General features: G+C 42.2%; 1 protein-coding gene and 1 long non-coding RNA gene across 4 annotated transcripts in view; one reads left to right on the top strand and one right to left on the bottom strand.

The window, feature by feature from the left end:
• The window catches only part of CAP2 (cyclase associated actin cytoskeleton regulatory protein 2), a 162,589-nt gene that overhangs the window by 32,478 nt on the left and 113,364 nt on the right, over window positions 1–16,747 (bottom strand). For 2 of the 3 annotated variants that reach the window (XM_055264096.2, XM_055264095.2), the window contains one exon: window positions 12,480–12,585. The exons of the other annotated variant lie outside the window; for it this stretch is intronic. In XM_055264096.2, coding sequence (XP_055120071.1) covers window positions 12,480–12,585 — 106 coding nt within the window. The remainder of the gene's footprint in view (window positions 1–12,479; window positions 12,586–16,747) is intronic. 3 annotated transcript variants of the gene reach the window in all.
• Window positions 2,931–13,506, top strand: LOC134735680 (uncharacterized). The gene is made up of 3 exons (XR_010119044.1): window positions 2,931–3,116; window positions 9,845–9,878; window positions 13,404–13,506. It is a non-coding gene; the product is annotated as an uncharacterized lncRNA (long non-coding RNA).

Consider the following 16,747-nt stretch of genomic DNA (forward strand, 5'->3'; position numbering starts at 1 on the left):
TCTACGCTCACTGCAGCCTCCGCCTCATAGGTTCAAGTGATTCTCTGCCTCAGTATCCTGAGTAACTGGGATTACAGGCATGTGCCACGACACCTGGCTAATTTTCGTATTTTTAGTAGAGACGGGGTTTTGTCATGTTGGCCAGGTGGGTCTTAAACTCCTGGCCTCAAGTGATCCACCTGCCTCGGCCTCCCAAAGGTGCTGGGATTACAGGCATGAGCCACCGCACCCAGCCCAGAGAAGCTTCTTGAGTGAGGACTGTTTCAGTAGACCTTGAAGGATGGACAGGATTTGATGTAAAGAAGCAAGAGGAAGGGGATTCTAGGAGCTGGGGACATGAACACTGTCATTACGATAAATGAAATGGAATTGTTAACAATCACATAAGAACTTATGGATCCACATCAGTGTCGTCTTTCAAAGCCTGATCTTCGGATGCTACAGACTTCTTCATGAAACCACTACTACTCAAAAAAATGTCTTTTTGGTTGCCTTCAGACCTGTTTACAAAAACGTGCACACCAAATACTCACTGATGCCTTTATACTCTGCTCCTTTGGACTGAAAAGAGTATTACTCGAATTGATCCCTCTCAGAAGAGGGTCTCAATGGAGTTTGGCCATGTGACAAGATAAAATTCATTGTTAAAGAAAGATTATTTGCCACTCCTGAATGACCCCAAAGAGATGGGCCAAGGGTTTCATCTGCTGTTGCCCTTTCTTACTCCAGCCTTGGGAGGGACAGTGAGATGGAGCAAATCACTCAGCTGTGGCAGTGACTGCTGGGAGGCTCCACCTCGGGAAGTGGGGGTGGACTAGGGAGCAAAGGCTGGGCAGTTAGACGCAGAGTGTGGCATCTCAGTGACAAATGACAATACAGGGGTGCCAGCAGCTGGGGTCACTCAAGTTTTCCTCACACACAGTGACCCCCTGCTTTGCTCTGGGGGGCATCTCTGCCTGCCCCCCTAAACCACCACCTCCTGATGTTCCTAAGAGGGGGTGGAGGAAAGAATGGACAACAGGACACACTCAGTTGCACCACTGCCTTCAACGCCATGAATTAAGGAATTTTAAATGAATATTTTCCCAGAATGATGGCTTAAATAAATTAGAAATGTATATTAACTTGCTAGCCCTTATTTTAGAGAGTTTTGAATTCTTGATTATGAAAAAGTTTTGGTAAATAAAATAATACTGACCATTAAAGTAGGCAGCTTTAAAAACTACTACTATTTTGATTGATGGAGAGAGAGATTTAAATACTCTAAAATGGCCAGGCATGGTGGCTCAATGCCTGTAATCCCAGCACTTTGGGAGGCCAAGGTGGGAGGATCATCTGAGATTAGGATTTTGAGACCAGCCTGGCCAACATGGTGAAACCCCATTTCTATTAAAAAAAAAGTACAAAAATTAGCCAGGTATGGTGGCACGCACCTGTAATCCCAGCTACTCGGGAGGCTGAGGCAGGAGAATCGCTCGAACACGAGAGGCAGAGGTTGCAGTGAGCCAAGATCATGCCATCACTGAACTCCAGCCTGGGTGACAAGAGCGAAACTCCATCTCAAAAAAAAAAAAAAAGAAAAAAAAGGAAAGAAAAGAAAAGAAATACTCTAAAATATTTATGGATTCTTACTGAGGTATGAGGCAGGCTTGACAGGGGGTGGGCAGGACTTGAATGCCAAACCAGACTGAAGACTCGCTGCAGTGGGGGAAAGTGGTGAAAGCACCTCTCCAGAAGACATGCCCACCAGGGCCACGTCAGTTGACCACTGCCATAGCAACATCTGGAAGTTACCCATTTCCATGGCAATGACATGGAAGTTATCACCTCTTTTCTAGAACTTTCTGAATAACCCACCCCTTAATTTGCCTGTAATTAAAAGTGAATATAAATAGGACAGCAGAATGGTCCCTGAGCTGCTACTCTGGGCACAGTTCCTATGGTCCCTCTGCTGCTGCTGCACACTGCTGCTGCCATAGAAGCTGCTGTCTAATACCGCTGGCTCACCCTTGAATTCTCGCCTGGGCAAAGCCAAGAACCCTCCCAGCTAAGTCCCACTTTTGGGGTTCACCTTCCCTGCATCATTATCAACTGACACTAAAACTCAAAGGTATTTATGAGATAATAAAAACAGTTCTAAATAGAACACATTTACTTAGAGCTTCACAGTACAGCTCTTAATGACTGTGTGTGAAATTGGAGATATTTGACTATTTTTCACCTAAACTTATTCTATTGAAGATATAGCACAGATTAAAATGAAAATTCACAAATACCCCAAATTTCAAAAGGCAGAAATTGAAGCCATAAGAAATAATCCATCAAATTAGACAACTGGTCCAGAAATAATCAAGAGATCATTACAGGAAAAGTCCTTACTCCTTTTTTTTTTTTTTTTTGAGACAGATTCTTGCTCTGTCACCAGGCTGGAGTGCAGTGGCGCGATCTCAGCTCACTGCAACCTCTGCCTCCTGGGTTCAAGCCATTCTCCTGCCTCAGCCTCCTGAGTAGCTGGGACTACAGGCATGCGCCACCATGCCCAGCTAATTTTTGTATTTTTAGTAGAGACAGGGTTTCACCATGTTGGCCAGGATGGTCTTGATCTCTTGACCTTGTGATCCAACCGCCTCGACCTCCCAAAGTACTTTGATTACAAAAAGTTTTTACTCCTTAATTCTGTGAAACTGCATCTGCCTCCAGTCCTCCAGAAACTGCTCTTGGAAGGTTACTAATAACATGGTAAACATGGCTGATGACAGCCTTTGTCCAATCCTTATTCACCACAGCTTACTGCAGTTGTTATCACTGGCCAGCCTGTTTTTCCTATAGCTTTGAGACCCTCCATTCTTTTAGTTCTCCTATCTCTTGTCTCCTTGATTAGTTTACCCCATTCTTGAAATAATGGTGTTTTCCAAGGTTTTGTCCTTGATCTTACTCTTTCTTTTTTAATCATCTTATTCATTTGCCAGTCATTTCTAGGTAGATGACTCCCAACACGTACATCGGGGTCTCCCCCTCCAGTGAATTCCAGATCTGAATCTCACCTCCTGACTCCACGTGTTTGGACGTCTCTCCTATACCTCTCGCACCTCAAACACAATGCAGTGAAACCCCAGGTGAAGATTTTTCTTCCTTCCCTACCAGCTCCTCCTTGCGATTTCCCTATTTTTATATTACCACGATTGTTTCCCAGACTTCCAGATTGGAAATTTTGAGTTAGATTTTATGTCCCTCGTCCTCCAACTCAGTGGCCACTCCATCTCTTTGCATTGCCATTGTCACACTCTAGGTCACATACTAACTATCTCACCTTCTAGCCATCCCCTAAAGTCTCCTAACACTTATCAGGGCCTCTAATCTCTTCCCCTCTCCATCTGTCTTATGCAATTCATAAGTCATTATTCACAGTGTGTTGCTTTCTGCATAAGAACCCATGCAGGCCAGGTGCGGTGGCTTACACCTGTAATCCCAGCACTTTGGGAGGCTGAGGCGGGTGGATCACCTGAGGTATTAGCCAGGCATGGTGGCATATGGCTGTAGTACCAGCTACTCTAGAGGCTGAGGCAGGAGAATCACCTGAACCCAGGATGCGGAGGTTGCAGTGAGCCGAGATCGTGCCACTGCACTCCAGCCTGGTGACAGAGTGAGACTCTGTCTCAAAAACAAAAAACAAACAACAAAACCTATGGCAAAAGAAACAACTTCAAACACCACATGACCCCACCTTCTTAGCATGATGCATAAGGATTTCACCATCTGGCCCCAACCTGCCTTTCTGGCCTCACCTTTTGCCACATTCAGCTCTGTAAAACCACCAGCCTTTCTCTCAAAGTACATTGTTAATGTCTTACGTACACATGCTGAATTCTCTGCGCCAAAACTGCCCTTCCCTTTACTGTTTGCCTAGGGAACTGCTGCTCACCCTCACGATCCAAATCAAGTGTCAGCCCTTTTGTGGCTCTTCCTGCCCACCCAGGAAGGAGTCTAATTCACAAGGCTTATTTTCAAATCTAGCTTTGTATTGCTGTTATTTATTTATGCATCGTAATAAAAACCCTGCTGCTTCACGGAAGAACTGTAGTATCAATATAATGCCTGGTGTGTGTTTGGTACATGGTAAGTAGCCAATAAATAGTTACCAAGGAAGTGAATTACTAAATAAATGAACGTGTAAAAGTGAATGATTTCCCTATAACAACTCCTTTGGCCCAACTTAAATACAGTAGAGCAGTGCTTTTCGAACTTCACTATGCATATAAATTACCTGGGAATCCTGTTGAAAAGTAGGTTGTGATTCGGGAAGGCTGAGGTGGGGCCTGAGAGCCTGAGTTTTCTTTTTTTTCTTTTCTTTTTTTTTTTTTTTTTTTTTTTTGAGACAGAGTCTTGCTCTGTCACCCAGGCTAGAGTGCAGTGGTGCAATGCAGCCTCACTGCAACCTCCGCCTCCCAGGTTCAAGCGATTCTCCTGCCTCAGCCTCCTGAGTAGCTGGGATTACAGGTCTGCACCACCACGCCCAGCTAATTTTTGTATTTTTAGTAGAGACAGGTTTTCACCATGTTGGCCACACTGGTCTGGAACTCCTGACCTTAGGTGATCCACCCGCCTCAGCCTCCCAAAGTGCTGGGATGACAGGCTTGAGGTACCACGCCCGGTCAAGGGGCCTGGGCTTTCTAACAAGTGCCCAGGTTGCTGTTGGCCCCAGAACCACGCTGCACTACAGGATGGGCCATATCTTCCACGTTGTCCTGGTCTATGCAAGCGTCATGCCTTGTGTGGATTCCCTAGCACACTGCTCCCCCTATTCTATCATGCTGCACTGCTTATCTTCTTCAGCTAGAATGTGCGTTTCCGTGCACAGGAATCATGTCCACAATGCCATCTACCCATCTTTGTATTCTTAGCCCCTTGCCCAGAACTCAGTAGATGCTTAAGCCATATTGGTTTAATTATGTGGTCTCTGTCAGGCTGAACTCACAGCCACTTCCAACCTAACTTTATTATCTATTTGTGCATTTGAGGCTCCTTTGTTAGTTGATGACACTTCTTTTTTTTTCTGAGACAGAGTCTCGCTCTGTGGCCCAGGCTGGAGTGCAGTGGCGCAATCTCAGCTCACTGCAAGCTCCGCCTCCTGGGTTCATGCCATTCTCCTGCCTCAGCCTCCCGAGTAGCTGGGACTACAGGCACCCGCCACCTTGCCCGGCTAATTTTTTTTTTTTTTTTGTATTTTTAGTAGAGACAGGGTTTTACCGTATTAGCCAGGATGGTCTTGATCTCCTGACCTCGTGATCTGCCTGCCTCGGCCTCCCACAGTGCTGGGATTACAGGCATGGGCCACTGCGCCCGGCCAGTTGATGACACTTCTAACCCCTGCTGAGCAATGTGGAACGCTTCCATAGGAGAATGAGAGTAACTGGCCACCCAGAGCCCCAGAAGGGACCTAGAAGCCCAAACTGAGCTAAGTAGAACGAAGCAGCTGTGATCAAGTACACTGGCCAGAGCCACTCCAGGGGAAGAGCCATAGAGAATAGTGAGCTTGGTCTCATCCAACACATCATCTGAGGCGCTGCCCATTCACTTTGATTAATACCCCTAAGGTGTGGGTTTGGTATAAGTTCTAAATAAAAATTTGGATATAAAAGCTTAAGAACAGTGTTCTCTTGTAAATAGCAAGAGGAAGGTAAAGAGGCCTGAAGACTTGAAAACGTACAAGGCATACATATTCATATTTAATGCCATGCCACAGAGTCTACATTATTTATAATAAGTCAGGATACCCTCTGGCTGAGTTTTAATTTGATCAAAAGTAAGCTATTAAACTTTAACTTTGTTAACAGACATTTGGCCTTTACACCAAGAAACAGAAAGAAAAGAAATATCTACCTGGAGGAAAAGAAGTGATCCTCAAGCGTTTTGCTTTGGGAAAAACGAAACGCCACCTTGTCTGTAATTGTAACCACCCCCAACAACTTGCATTTTCCTGGAGGTTCAGGATAGGCTAGGATGGATGATAGTGTATAGGACGGATTTTTAAAACCCGTATTATTAAGAATTACATTGGCTGGGTGCAGCAGCTCATGCTTATCATCCTAGCACTTAGGGAGGCCAAGGCAGGCGGATCACTTGAGCCCAGGAGTTTGAGACCAGCCTGGGCAACGTGGTGAAATCACGTCTCTACAAAAAAAATATAAAAATTAGCCAGGCATGTTGGTGCATGCCTGTGGTCTCAGCTACTTAGGAGGCTGAGGCAGGAGGACTGCTTGAGTCCAGGAGGTCAAGGCTGCAGCGAGCTGCAATCGTGCCACTGTACTCCAGCCTGGGCATCAGAGCGAAACTCTGTATCAAAAAAACAAAACAAAACAAAAAACAGTAACAACAAAAAAAATAGAACTACATCACTATTACATAAGACTGTATATACATTCATCCATGTGCAGTTTTATTCTACTCTACAAATAATTATATCCTATTTGATCCCAAAGCTAAAGTAATTCAGAAATATAGGAAAGGACAGAAACATGTCAACAAGTTTAACAACCGAATGTTAATAAAATAATCATATTTATCCTAATCATAGAATTCTTTACATGACCTTTATCTGAGCAGAATTTTCTGAACAGACCCTTTTTTTAGAACAGAATAATAGTCTGCATTTATAGATTCACAGAAACGAACAGTTTCGTAGGAAAAAAATCAATTATTTGAGTAATTATAAGTGTAAAGACTAGGCCTTAGTCTTTCGACTTTAGTTATCTGATTTGAAGGAAATGCCAAGGAATATTACAGCTCTGACCAACTGCGAGGGATCCTAAGTAACAGTGCTGCTAATGGGTTTGTGCCCAAAGATCAATTTGTTCAACAAAGTGCATTTGAAACTTAGCACTGAGGAAATGACACAAACTCATATGAAAAAGAGGTCCGGTCCCAAAGATGAAACTAACTGAAAACGGCAAGTAGTTTCTGGTGTGGGGTCTTTCTAGTTGACAGCTGTCTTAATGTTGGAAAAAAGCTCATAGAAATGACAAGATTCCATTTACCATGGTAAATGTAAGAAGACATTCCAGACAGATTACTCCACAGCTGCTTCCTCCCACCCAACTCACCCCCACCCCACCCGGCACACTTGCACACACACATAGACTCTCTTCCAATCACTGGTCTCAAAGTTTGGCATTTCACCCTGACAACTGAACAGGGCAGCAGTTGCCTGACACAGCTGCGGTCTGGAGGCAGAGGTTAGGAGATGGGATCAGGGACTTTCAGCTCCAACTGTTAACTCAGGGAAGGATGATTTTGTAGAGCTACGTGCCCTTGGACAGTCCAGGTCTCAAACAGCATGCTGTCAGTCACTAAAAACCCCACAGAGTGCAAATCTCAAAATCCAATTTGAAAATAGAAAAAAACAACAATGACTGAAATTACTTGAGATGTTAAGTCATCATAAACTTTTCACAGTGCAAGTAGGAGTTTTGTGCAATGGACTGTCTGTTAAGATGGAATGGTTTTTTTTTAAAAACCTCTGGGCCAGATGCGGTGGCTCACGCCTGTAATCCCAGCACTTTGTGAGGCTGAGACAGGCAAATTCCTTGAGCTGAGGAGTTCGAGACCAGCCTGGGCAACATGGCAAAACTCTGTCTACAAAAAATAAAAAAATTAGCCAGGAGTGGTGGTGCAGGCCTGTAGTCCCAGCTGCTCAGGAGGCTGAGGCAGGAGAATCATTAGAGTCCAAGAGGTCAAGGTTGCAGTGAGCCATGATTGTGCCGCTGCATTCCGGCCTGGGTGACACAGTGAGACCCTGACTCAAAAAAATAAAAAAATAAATTAAAAAAAAATCTCTGAATACTGTGGTGTCCATGAACATCAACACCACATCTTTCTGTATTCTTTCATGATATTTATCATTTTATAAATACATAGTTTTTACAGAGCTGTGATCAGTGGGCAAACAAATGAAATGGTCTTGTTTTATTTTTTCCTCCCAAAGACCATTCAATCAGATGATTCTAGTAGTCCTTTTCTCTTCTCTGCAAGAATGCTGCAACTCTGGCTATGACTGTTTATCCTTCATTTTGCTGGAATGTCAACAGGCCATTGTAAGAGAGGAGAAATTAGCTTGATTTATGCTATGGACTATGCTTTGGACTCTTTAGGTAGTTTTTAATAATTCAAAAGAAATTTGATTTTAAAATTCAAAAATATAATTGTTATAATATACTTTTTAATAGCTTCCTAAACCTTGGAAGAATAAGACAAAAAATCAGGAAATATATTTCTAGGCATATGTTTTAAAGCTTGACAAAAGATTTTTAGTCATTTTTAATATCTGACCAAAACTTTATCATTTTACTCTTCCATTAAAGAAGTGAAGTAGATGCTTTGCTTTTACCATTTTGAATAGAATTTTCCCCTGGCATATTATGTGAGCACATAATATGTATAATATAAATAACAGCTGTCATGGCAATCCATGATGCCTGATGTGCTCTATGGATCATATTTATTTTGTATAAATGTAACACGTTTTATAACTATTTATTTATTTATTTATTTTGAGACCAAGTCTCACTCTGTTGCCCAGGCTGAAGGGCAGTGGCACGATCTTGGCTCACTACAACCACCGCCTCCCGGGTTCAAGCAATTCTCCTGCCTCAGCCTCCCAAGTAACTGGGATTACAAGTGCCCGCCACCATGCCTGGCTAATTTTTGTATTTTTAGTAGAGACAGTGTTTTGCTATGTTGGCCAGGCTGGTCTCAAACTCCTGACCTCAGGTGATCCACCTGCCTCAGCCTTCCAAGGTGCTGGGATTACAGGCGTGAGCCACCACACCTAGCTTATAACACATTTTTAAAAATGTGAGATGTGACTCACTAGTGGGGTCATGAAATCAATTTATTGGGTCTCAGCCAGAATTTTATAAAAAAATGAAATAAAAAATAAAATATCTGAATGTGTTGTATGTGGTAAGCGCAAGTATTGTTTTGTGAAGCTTGAACATAATATTCACTTTAGAACAAAGAAAAACAACTACATTTATATTTTTCTGTAATTAATCAATTCTTCTCTTTTATATTCATAAACACAATTACTCAGCTTTGCACATTGCATTAAAGGTATTCAAACCATTTAAAAGTAATTTTCTATTCATTTTCCATGGGCACCATTAGAGAATTAACAGGCTAGCATTTGTTGACACTATTTTCCATAAATGGATTCTCATTCCTCTGGCATTCATCTACCATGAAATAATAATAGAACCAAGGGCTCCTGATTTTCATTTTACTGTTCTCTAATAATGATCTAACTCCATTGCAAAGATGTGACACTTTCTCTTTATGATACACGGCTCTACAACAAAACACTATCTCATTGGAAATCGATAAAAAATAATTCCAATTAGTCTACATAAACACCCATCCATATCCACACATACCCTTACTTATTAAAACCCTTCACATGTTTTTGAACTCTCTTCTCAAAAGTCACAATGTTGTGGTCAGAAAAAAAAAATAATCCACTTAGTTGTATTTTGCACTGTGCATTTCAGTGCTATAGGAGAAAATAGGCAAAGTAGAATATAAAAAGAAACATTGGTCTTGAAGGGTCAATGTTAACATTTGTATAAGTGTTGGAAAATAAATGTAGAAGGCCCCACACTCTCTTGAAAAACCACAAACTCTCCTTTAGCATGAAGCCTGCTTACTATACCGACAGGGACATCCAGCACGGAGGGTTAGGTGCTGGGGTACTGCTTTCAGGACAGTGAGTTTTACCTCTGAATGGAATTCACAAAGAAGCTGTTTCATTCAAGTTAACATTAATTTTTTTATTTTATTTTGATTTCCATAGGTTTTTGGGGAAGAGATGGTGTTTGGTTACATGAGTAAGTTCTTTAGTGGTAATTTGTGAGATTTTGGTGCATCCATCACCTGAGCAGTATACACTGTACCCAATTTGTAGTCTTTTATCCCTCAGTCCCCTCCCACCCTTTCCCTCAAGTCCCCTAAGTCCACTGTAACATTAACTTCTAATGGAAAGGAGTTTCCATGAAAAGCAAGTGCAGAGATTCAAAATGGCAAGAAACATTCTAAGAGTCCCCTCACTGATCACTTAGTTCAAATCATTTACTGAGCACTTACTCTGTGCCAGGCACTATACTTGGGGCTGGAGACAGAGATGAGTTTCCAATCTAGTGGGAGAGTCCCAAAAGCACACAGTAAAGCACCATTCCACATGCTAAGGATATGGCTGAGGTATACTCAAGATGCAAAGGAGGCAGACAGAGAGCAGAGCCACTCAACCCAGATGGGGAGCTGATGGAGATCAATGGAAGTTTCTTAAAGAGGTGATGTGTGAGGTGAGCCTTGCAGAAGAGGTAGGGGTACTTCCCCGGGGGAAATTAGGTTATACAGCAGGATATAGGTTCATTGCAATAAAGGTTACACAGTATGAGTTTGGTAAATTTTGAAACAACATCAGTTTCATTTGGTGCAATCCAAGCACTGACTTTGTTCAGGATACCACAAGGAGTGAGGGGTTGCTGGAACACATGGTGAGACATGGGAGAGGATGTGAGAGATAAAGCTGAAAGGGGCAAAGGTCAGCGCAACATCTCACATGGGAATTAAAGTGGGAACAGACACAAGCCGGGATCTTATGCTGCTACTAAGATACCAAAGTCCTAGGATCGCCTAGGTATTCAAAAATACTATTCAATACACTTTAAAACACTAAAAGAGAAGTTAAGAACATTTAAAGGACATTTTAATCATAATTCCACCTCATTAAAATTATATCTATCTTCCTTTTTTTTTTTTTGAATAATTTCAACCTTTAGGTTCAGGGGATACATGTGCAGGTTTGTTACTTGGGTATATTGTGTGATGCTGAGGTTTGGGGGTGTGAATGATCCCGTCACCCAGGTAGTAGGCACAGTACCCAGTAAGTAGTTTTTCAATCCTTGGACTCCTCCCTCCATCCTATCTCTAGTAGTCCTCAGTGTCTGTTGTTCCCATCTTTACGTCCACGCGTACCCATTATTTAGCTTCCACTTGTAAGTGGGAACACATGGTATTTGGCATTCTGTTCCTGTGTTAATTCGCTTAGGATAATGGTCTCTAGCGGCTTCCATGTTGCTGCAAAGGACATGATTTTGTTCTGTTTTATGGCTGCATAGCTTTCCATGTACACCTGTCTTCAAACCTTCTTGTTCTCTTCAATTTCTATCACACATTTTTTTTTTTTTTTTGAGACAGAGTCTTGTTCTGTCACCCAGGCTGAAGTACAGTGGCACTATCTTGGCTCACTGCAACCTCTGCCTCCCAGGTTCAAGCGATTCTCCTGCCTCACCCTCCCGAGTAGCTGGGATTACGGCGCGCACTATCACGCTCGGCTATTTTTTGTATTTTTAGCAGAGACGGGGGTTTTGCCATGTTGGCCAGGCTGCTCTCGAACTCCTGACCTCAGGTGATCCACCCACCTTGGCCTCCCAAAGTGCTGGGATTACAGCCACCATGCCCAGCCTCTATCATGCAATTTCTAACATATACGTCATCTTAATACTCATAAACTTTTGCAATTGACTTTATTGCTTAATATTAACTGGTAAAGCATTTTAATGGCTGTAGAGTGTTTCACTGCATTCTTACTGTGGACTACTTAGCCATTTCCTTTTTTTTGTTGTTGCTGTTTGTTTGAGATGAAGTCTCACTCTGTGGCCCAGGCTGGAGTGCAGTGGCACGATCTAAGCTCACTGCAACCTCTGCCTCCCGAGTTACATGAGTCTCCCACCTCAGCCTCCCAAGTAGCTGGGAACAGGCATGTGCCACCACAGCCAGCTAATTTTTGTATTTTTAGTAGAGATGGGGTTTCACCATGTTGACCAGGTTGGACTCGAACTCCTGACCTCTGGTGATCCGCCCACCTTGGCCTCCCAAAGTGCTGGGATTACAGGCGTGAGCCACTGTGCCCAGCCAGCCATTTTCTTTTCTGTTTCTTTTCTATGTTATGTAGGCAGTTCTGAAATTTCTCCTACAACAAATGACATTTCCATAAACAGTTTCGACATGGTCTTTTTTTGGACAGAGTTTGCTCTGTCACCCAGGCTGGAGTGCAATGGTGCAATCTCGGTTCACTGCAGCCTCTGCCTCCTGGGTTCAAGCAATTCTCATGCCTCAGCCTCCTGAGTAACTGGAATTACAGACGTGCATTACCATGCCTGGATATTTTTTATATTTTTAGCAGAGACAGCGTTTCACCATGTTTGCCAGGCTGGTCTTGAACTCCTGACCTCAATGATCCGCCCAGCTTAGTCTCCCAAAGTGCTGGGATTATAGGCGTGAGCCACCGTGCCTGGCCCTCTACATGGACATTTAATCTTATGTTTTCCTTGAGGTAAGTTTTAAGGCGTGAGATCACTGGGCTACAAGGTGTATATATAGTTGTGGCCTTTTTTTACACAGGTGGAGGAAGGCCTGGTACTCACTGTTTTGCTCCATGTGAGGCCCGTGGTGTGGTGTTCCTTGATGTATGCTTGAAGCTCACTCCAAATGTTCAAATATGACTTCACCCAATCCACATGACGCAAATCACTTTGTTGTGAAAGAGAGTGGAAGAAAGCAGAGTTAGGATCTAAAATAAAATTTTAAAAAGATTGTGGGGGCACATGGTTATCTAGTGACTAGGGGCCCTGGAGCCCGGAGCAATTGTCCTTGCAGCCCAGTCACCGTGAAGGGCTTCAGAAGGGAACCCTAGGAGGAACCTGGCCCAGTACTCTCCTGAGGGGAGGGGGCAGGTGGCCGGATGCCCTGAGCTCCAGGTATGGAGCAGAGGGACCACAGAGAGGGGACCCGACAGAGCTAAGCTGACTTAAGTAGGGTGTCCTCACACTGTCCCAGTCAGCCCTCACGTGACGGGGGCGTGGAGGGGAGACTGTTTCTTTCTGCACTGCTTCTGATGCGAAATGAGAGACAATATGCTCCCAAGAATGAGAATGGTATTAAAAAGAAAAAAAAAGTCATTGGGTTCATTTTCTAATAATTCTGTTGAATTATTTGGTTAAAAGTATAACCAAATTGGAGAATTTTAGCCATTATGACTGATAAAGAAGTTGGTATAGGAAGAAAATTGATCTCTTACAAACAGTTTACACCCCTTACTTCTAAAGGGACATTTACTTAAATTCTCTTAATTTAATACTTTGAATGACAATACAAACCAGGCAGGGCATCACCAGTATTTTTATCTCTATTTTATTGAACCAAGGGCTAGTAAAATGCTTACCTTTTATAACAGGATTAACATACAAGATTGAAAGAATTGTTAGAAATATTAAGCTTATAGATAGGTAAAAATAGTTGCATTTCCTTTTGGCAATCTTAACCTATAATATATTTTTTCTCACTTATAGAACTGACATTTGAGTTAAGAAAAATTTAATTATGTTCCTGGGCCATTAATCTGAAGATAATCACGAATGGAAATCTCTATTATTAAAGCTCTTGTAATAATGACTTGTCTCTAGACATATTTTGTTTTCCTTGAAAAGCCCTAAAGTACCACCAGCATGTTTAGAATCCTATTGTATTAAGGCATGCCATTTAGAAAGAGTGAAATTGGGAACCGAAGTCATAATTATTCACTCCACAAACAGAAAAAATGTGAGTGTGGTTTTGTTCTACATTTTTAGATGTACTGATTATTTCATCAAATGTATGAAAAATCTCATTGTCGCTTTATCTCACCTTCAAAGTCAAAACTCAAAAACTAAGTGTAGCTCCAATGGTCTCTCTTGTTAGTTTCCTAAGTCTGTAGGGTCTTGTAAGGGTCTTAGTACAGTGCCTCACACATACGAAGCAGTATACACATAGCTATTATTAGAGCATGAACATTACTTCAATATAAATGTACATACATATGTCTATGTTTATGTGTGTATGTACATACAACACACATGTATGTTTGTGGACATTATAGAAATAGCATGTTGACATTCAATATGCTTTCTTTTCTTTTTGTTTTTTAGAGACAGGGTCTTGCTCTGTCACCCAGGCTGGAGTGTAATGGTGAGATCATAGCTTGCTGTGGCCTCAACCTCCTGGGCTCAAGTGATCCTCCCACCTCAGCCTCCCAAGTAGCTGGGACTACAGGTGTGCGCTACCATGCCCAGATAATTTTTAAATTTTTTTGTAAAGGGCGGGGGTCTCACTATGTTGCCCAGGCTGGTCTCGAACTCCTGGCCTCAAGCTATCCTCCCTCCTCAGCCTCCCAAAGATCTGGGATTACAGGCATGAGCCACCATGTCTGATTCAGTATATTTTCCATTAAAAAATTTAACAATGGATGAAGTTCAAGTCTATATGGGCAAATTCTTTTTTTTTTTTTTAACCAATGCAGTATTATTTTGACTTGAAGAACGTTCTAGCAAAACTTATAATAAGGACTAAGAGTATCATGCCCTTTTACCTGAAATCAGTCTTTAAGGGGTAACAAATTGAGCAGGACCCAAATACACATTAGGAGCTGCAAACCTATTTTCAGTTTTCATATACTCTGGAAGAAGCTATGGTAGGGGAATGTGAATTTTAATGATTATGACTCAGAGAGGCCACACCTCTATAAAGCTAAAATAAATGACTTGCTCTATTCATATATTGAAAGAACCAGGCTGGGCAGGGTGGCTCACTCCTATAATCCCAGTACTTTGGGAGGCAGAGGCGAGTAGATAATACGTGGTTAGGAGTTTGAGACCAGCCTGACCAACATGGTGAAACTCCGTCTCCACTAAAAATGCAAAAAAATTAGCTGGACGTGCTGGTGCATGCCTGTAGTCCCAGCTACTCAGGAGGCTGAGGCAGGAGAACTGCTTGAACTCGGGAGGCGGAGATTGCAGTCAGTTGAGATCGTGCCACTGCACTCCAGCCTAGGTGACAGAGCGAGACTCTGTCTCAAAAAAAAATAAAAAAAAAGAAAGAGAAAAACAGCCAATGAGCAGTCAAGCTGGTGGTAAGTGTTGCACAGATACTAATTCCGCTGCTCACAGTCCTGTTTAAACCTCAGGCAAGTCTGCCTTTCTACTCCTCTATCTAGGTCCTATCTGCCCAATGGGCAGCAGCGACTCACAAATGACTGCGACACAGAGACGGCACTGCGGGCTTGAGTCCACCGGTAAATGGGTGTTGCATGGTGTGGAGTATGCTGCTTAGCCTGCTTTCAGAAGCTCAAGGGTGACCTGGGAGTGCTTTGACTACTCCTAGCAGTAAAACGAATGCATTTGCACTTCCAGCTGCATTTCTTCAGCTTCTTGTACAGTCTTGAGGTGGTCCACTGAGCTTAACTGAGTCATCTTTGGTACTACTGCAAGTACATTTTCTACTGAATTGCTAGAGTTAACACAGAGGGGCAAATACTGAACCCTCTTTGCGAACAAAAGCATGTAGAAAAGCCCAACCCTTTTGACTATGCTGCTACATGGGGAGAACCCCTCACACCCACAGCCCCAACATATACTCAAGGAGGGACTGGGAGAAGGACAGGAGCTGATGAACTAAGATACTAATTAAAATAGTCTGCAAGGGTGGAAGGTAAAAAGGCAGAAACCTAGGTAGTGCTTGAGCTGTCCTGAACTGGCATGTGTAGGTGTGTGTCTGTATATCTGGAACAAAAGAAGTCACCATGGGTGTATGTTCATGCTGTCATATGATATCCAGGTTTGGGAAATGAAACTTGCTCTTTTCTGAAATGTTATTTTTATGTCAGAAGAACAGACCACCTTGCATTTCTGATGCCTTTCTCATGCGTGTCGCACAGTTCTAAAGTCTCTAATACAACACGGCAACATTTGGAGGCATATCATGGGGCACAATTGCCTTGATGCAAAAAGTCTGTAACTGAGCACAATTGTTTTAACCAAAGTTTTCTCGGGGTGGACAGAGCCCCTAAGAGGAAAAGAGGCGCACTGAAGGCCTTGGAATTAGGAGTTCTGTCTGCTAAAGCTCCTCTTCCTAAAAGCAACCTGGAACGACTAAATTCTGTGAGGGGAATACAATGGCTGTTTGTTTTTCTTTTTGTTTTTTAAAATATAACAGCTTTACTGAAATATAATTCACATCCCATATACTTCAGCCATTTCCAGTGTGCAATTCCATAGTTTAGCTCAGCAGAATTATCACTCAGTTGAGCAATCACCACCACAATCAATTTAGAACATATTCATAACCCCCCAAAAGAAACCCTATACCCATTAGCAATTAATCCCCAAAAGGGAATCATTACTTAAAACTTCAAAAAAAAAAAAACTTAAACTTTAAAAAGTTTAAGTTTTCCCTAAATTTCTCCAGCCCTAGGCAACTGTTAATCTACTTTCTGTTTCTATAGATTTGACTATCCTGGAATTTCATATAAATGTAATCATACAATACGTAGTCTTTGTGCTTGGCTTCTTTCACTTAGCACAATATTTTCAAGGTTCATCCATGCTGTTGCCGGAATAAAAGAATGAAGTATCAATACTTCATTCTTTTTTTTAATGGCCAAATAATATTCTACTGTGTGGATATACCATATTTTATTTATCCATTCATCAGCTGATGAACATTTGGGTTGTTCTCACCTATTGGCTATTATGAATAATGCTACAATGAATATTGTGTACAAGATTTTGGGTGAACATATGTTTTCAGTTCTTTTGGAAATACATCTAGGAGTGGAATTGTTGGATATGGCTCCATTTTTTTTTTTTCTTTTTGAGATAGA

Source organism: Symphalangus syndactylus, chromosome 23 (assembly GCF_028878055.3).
Source record: "Symphalangus syndactylus isolate Jambi chromosome 23, NHGRI_mSymSyn1-v2.1_pri, whole genome shotgun sequence".
NCBI classification, from domain to species: Eukaryota; Metazoa; Chordata; class Mammalia; order Primates; family Hylobatidae; genus Symphalangus; species Symphalangus syndactylus.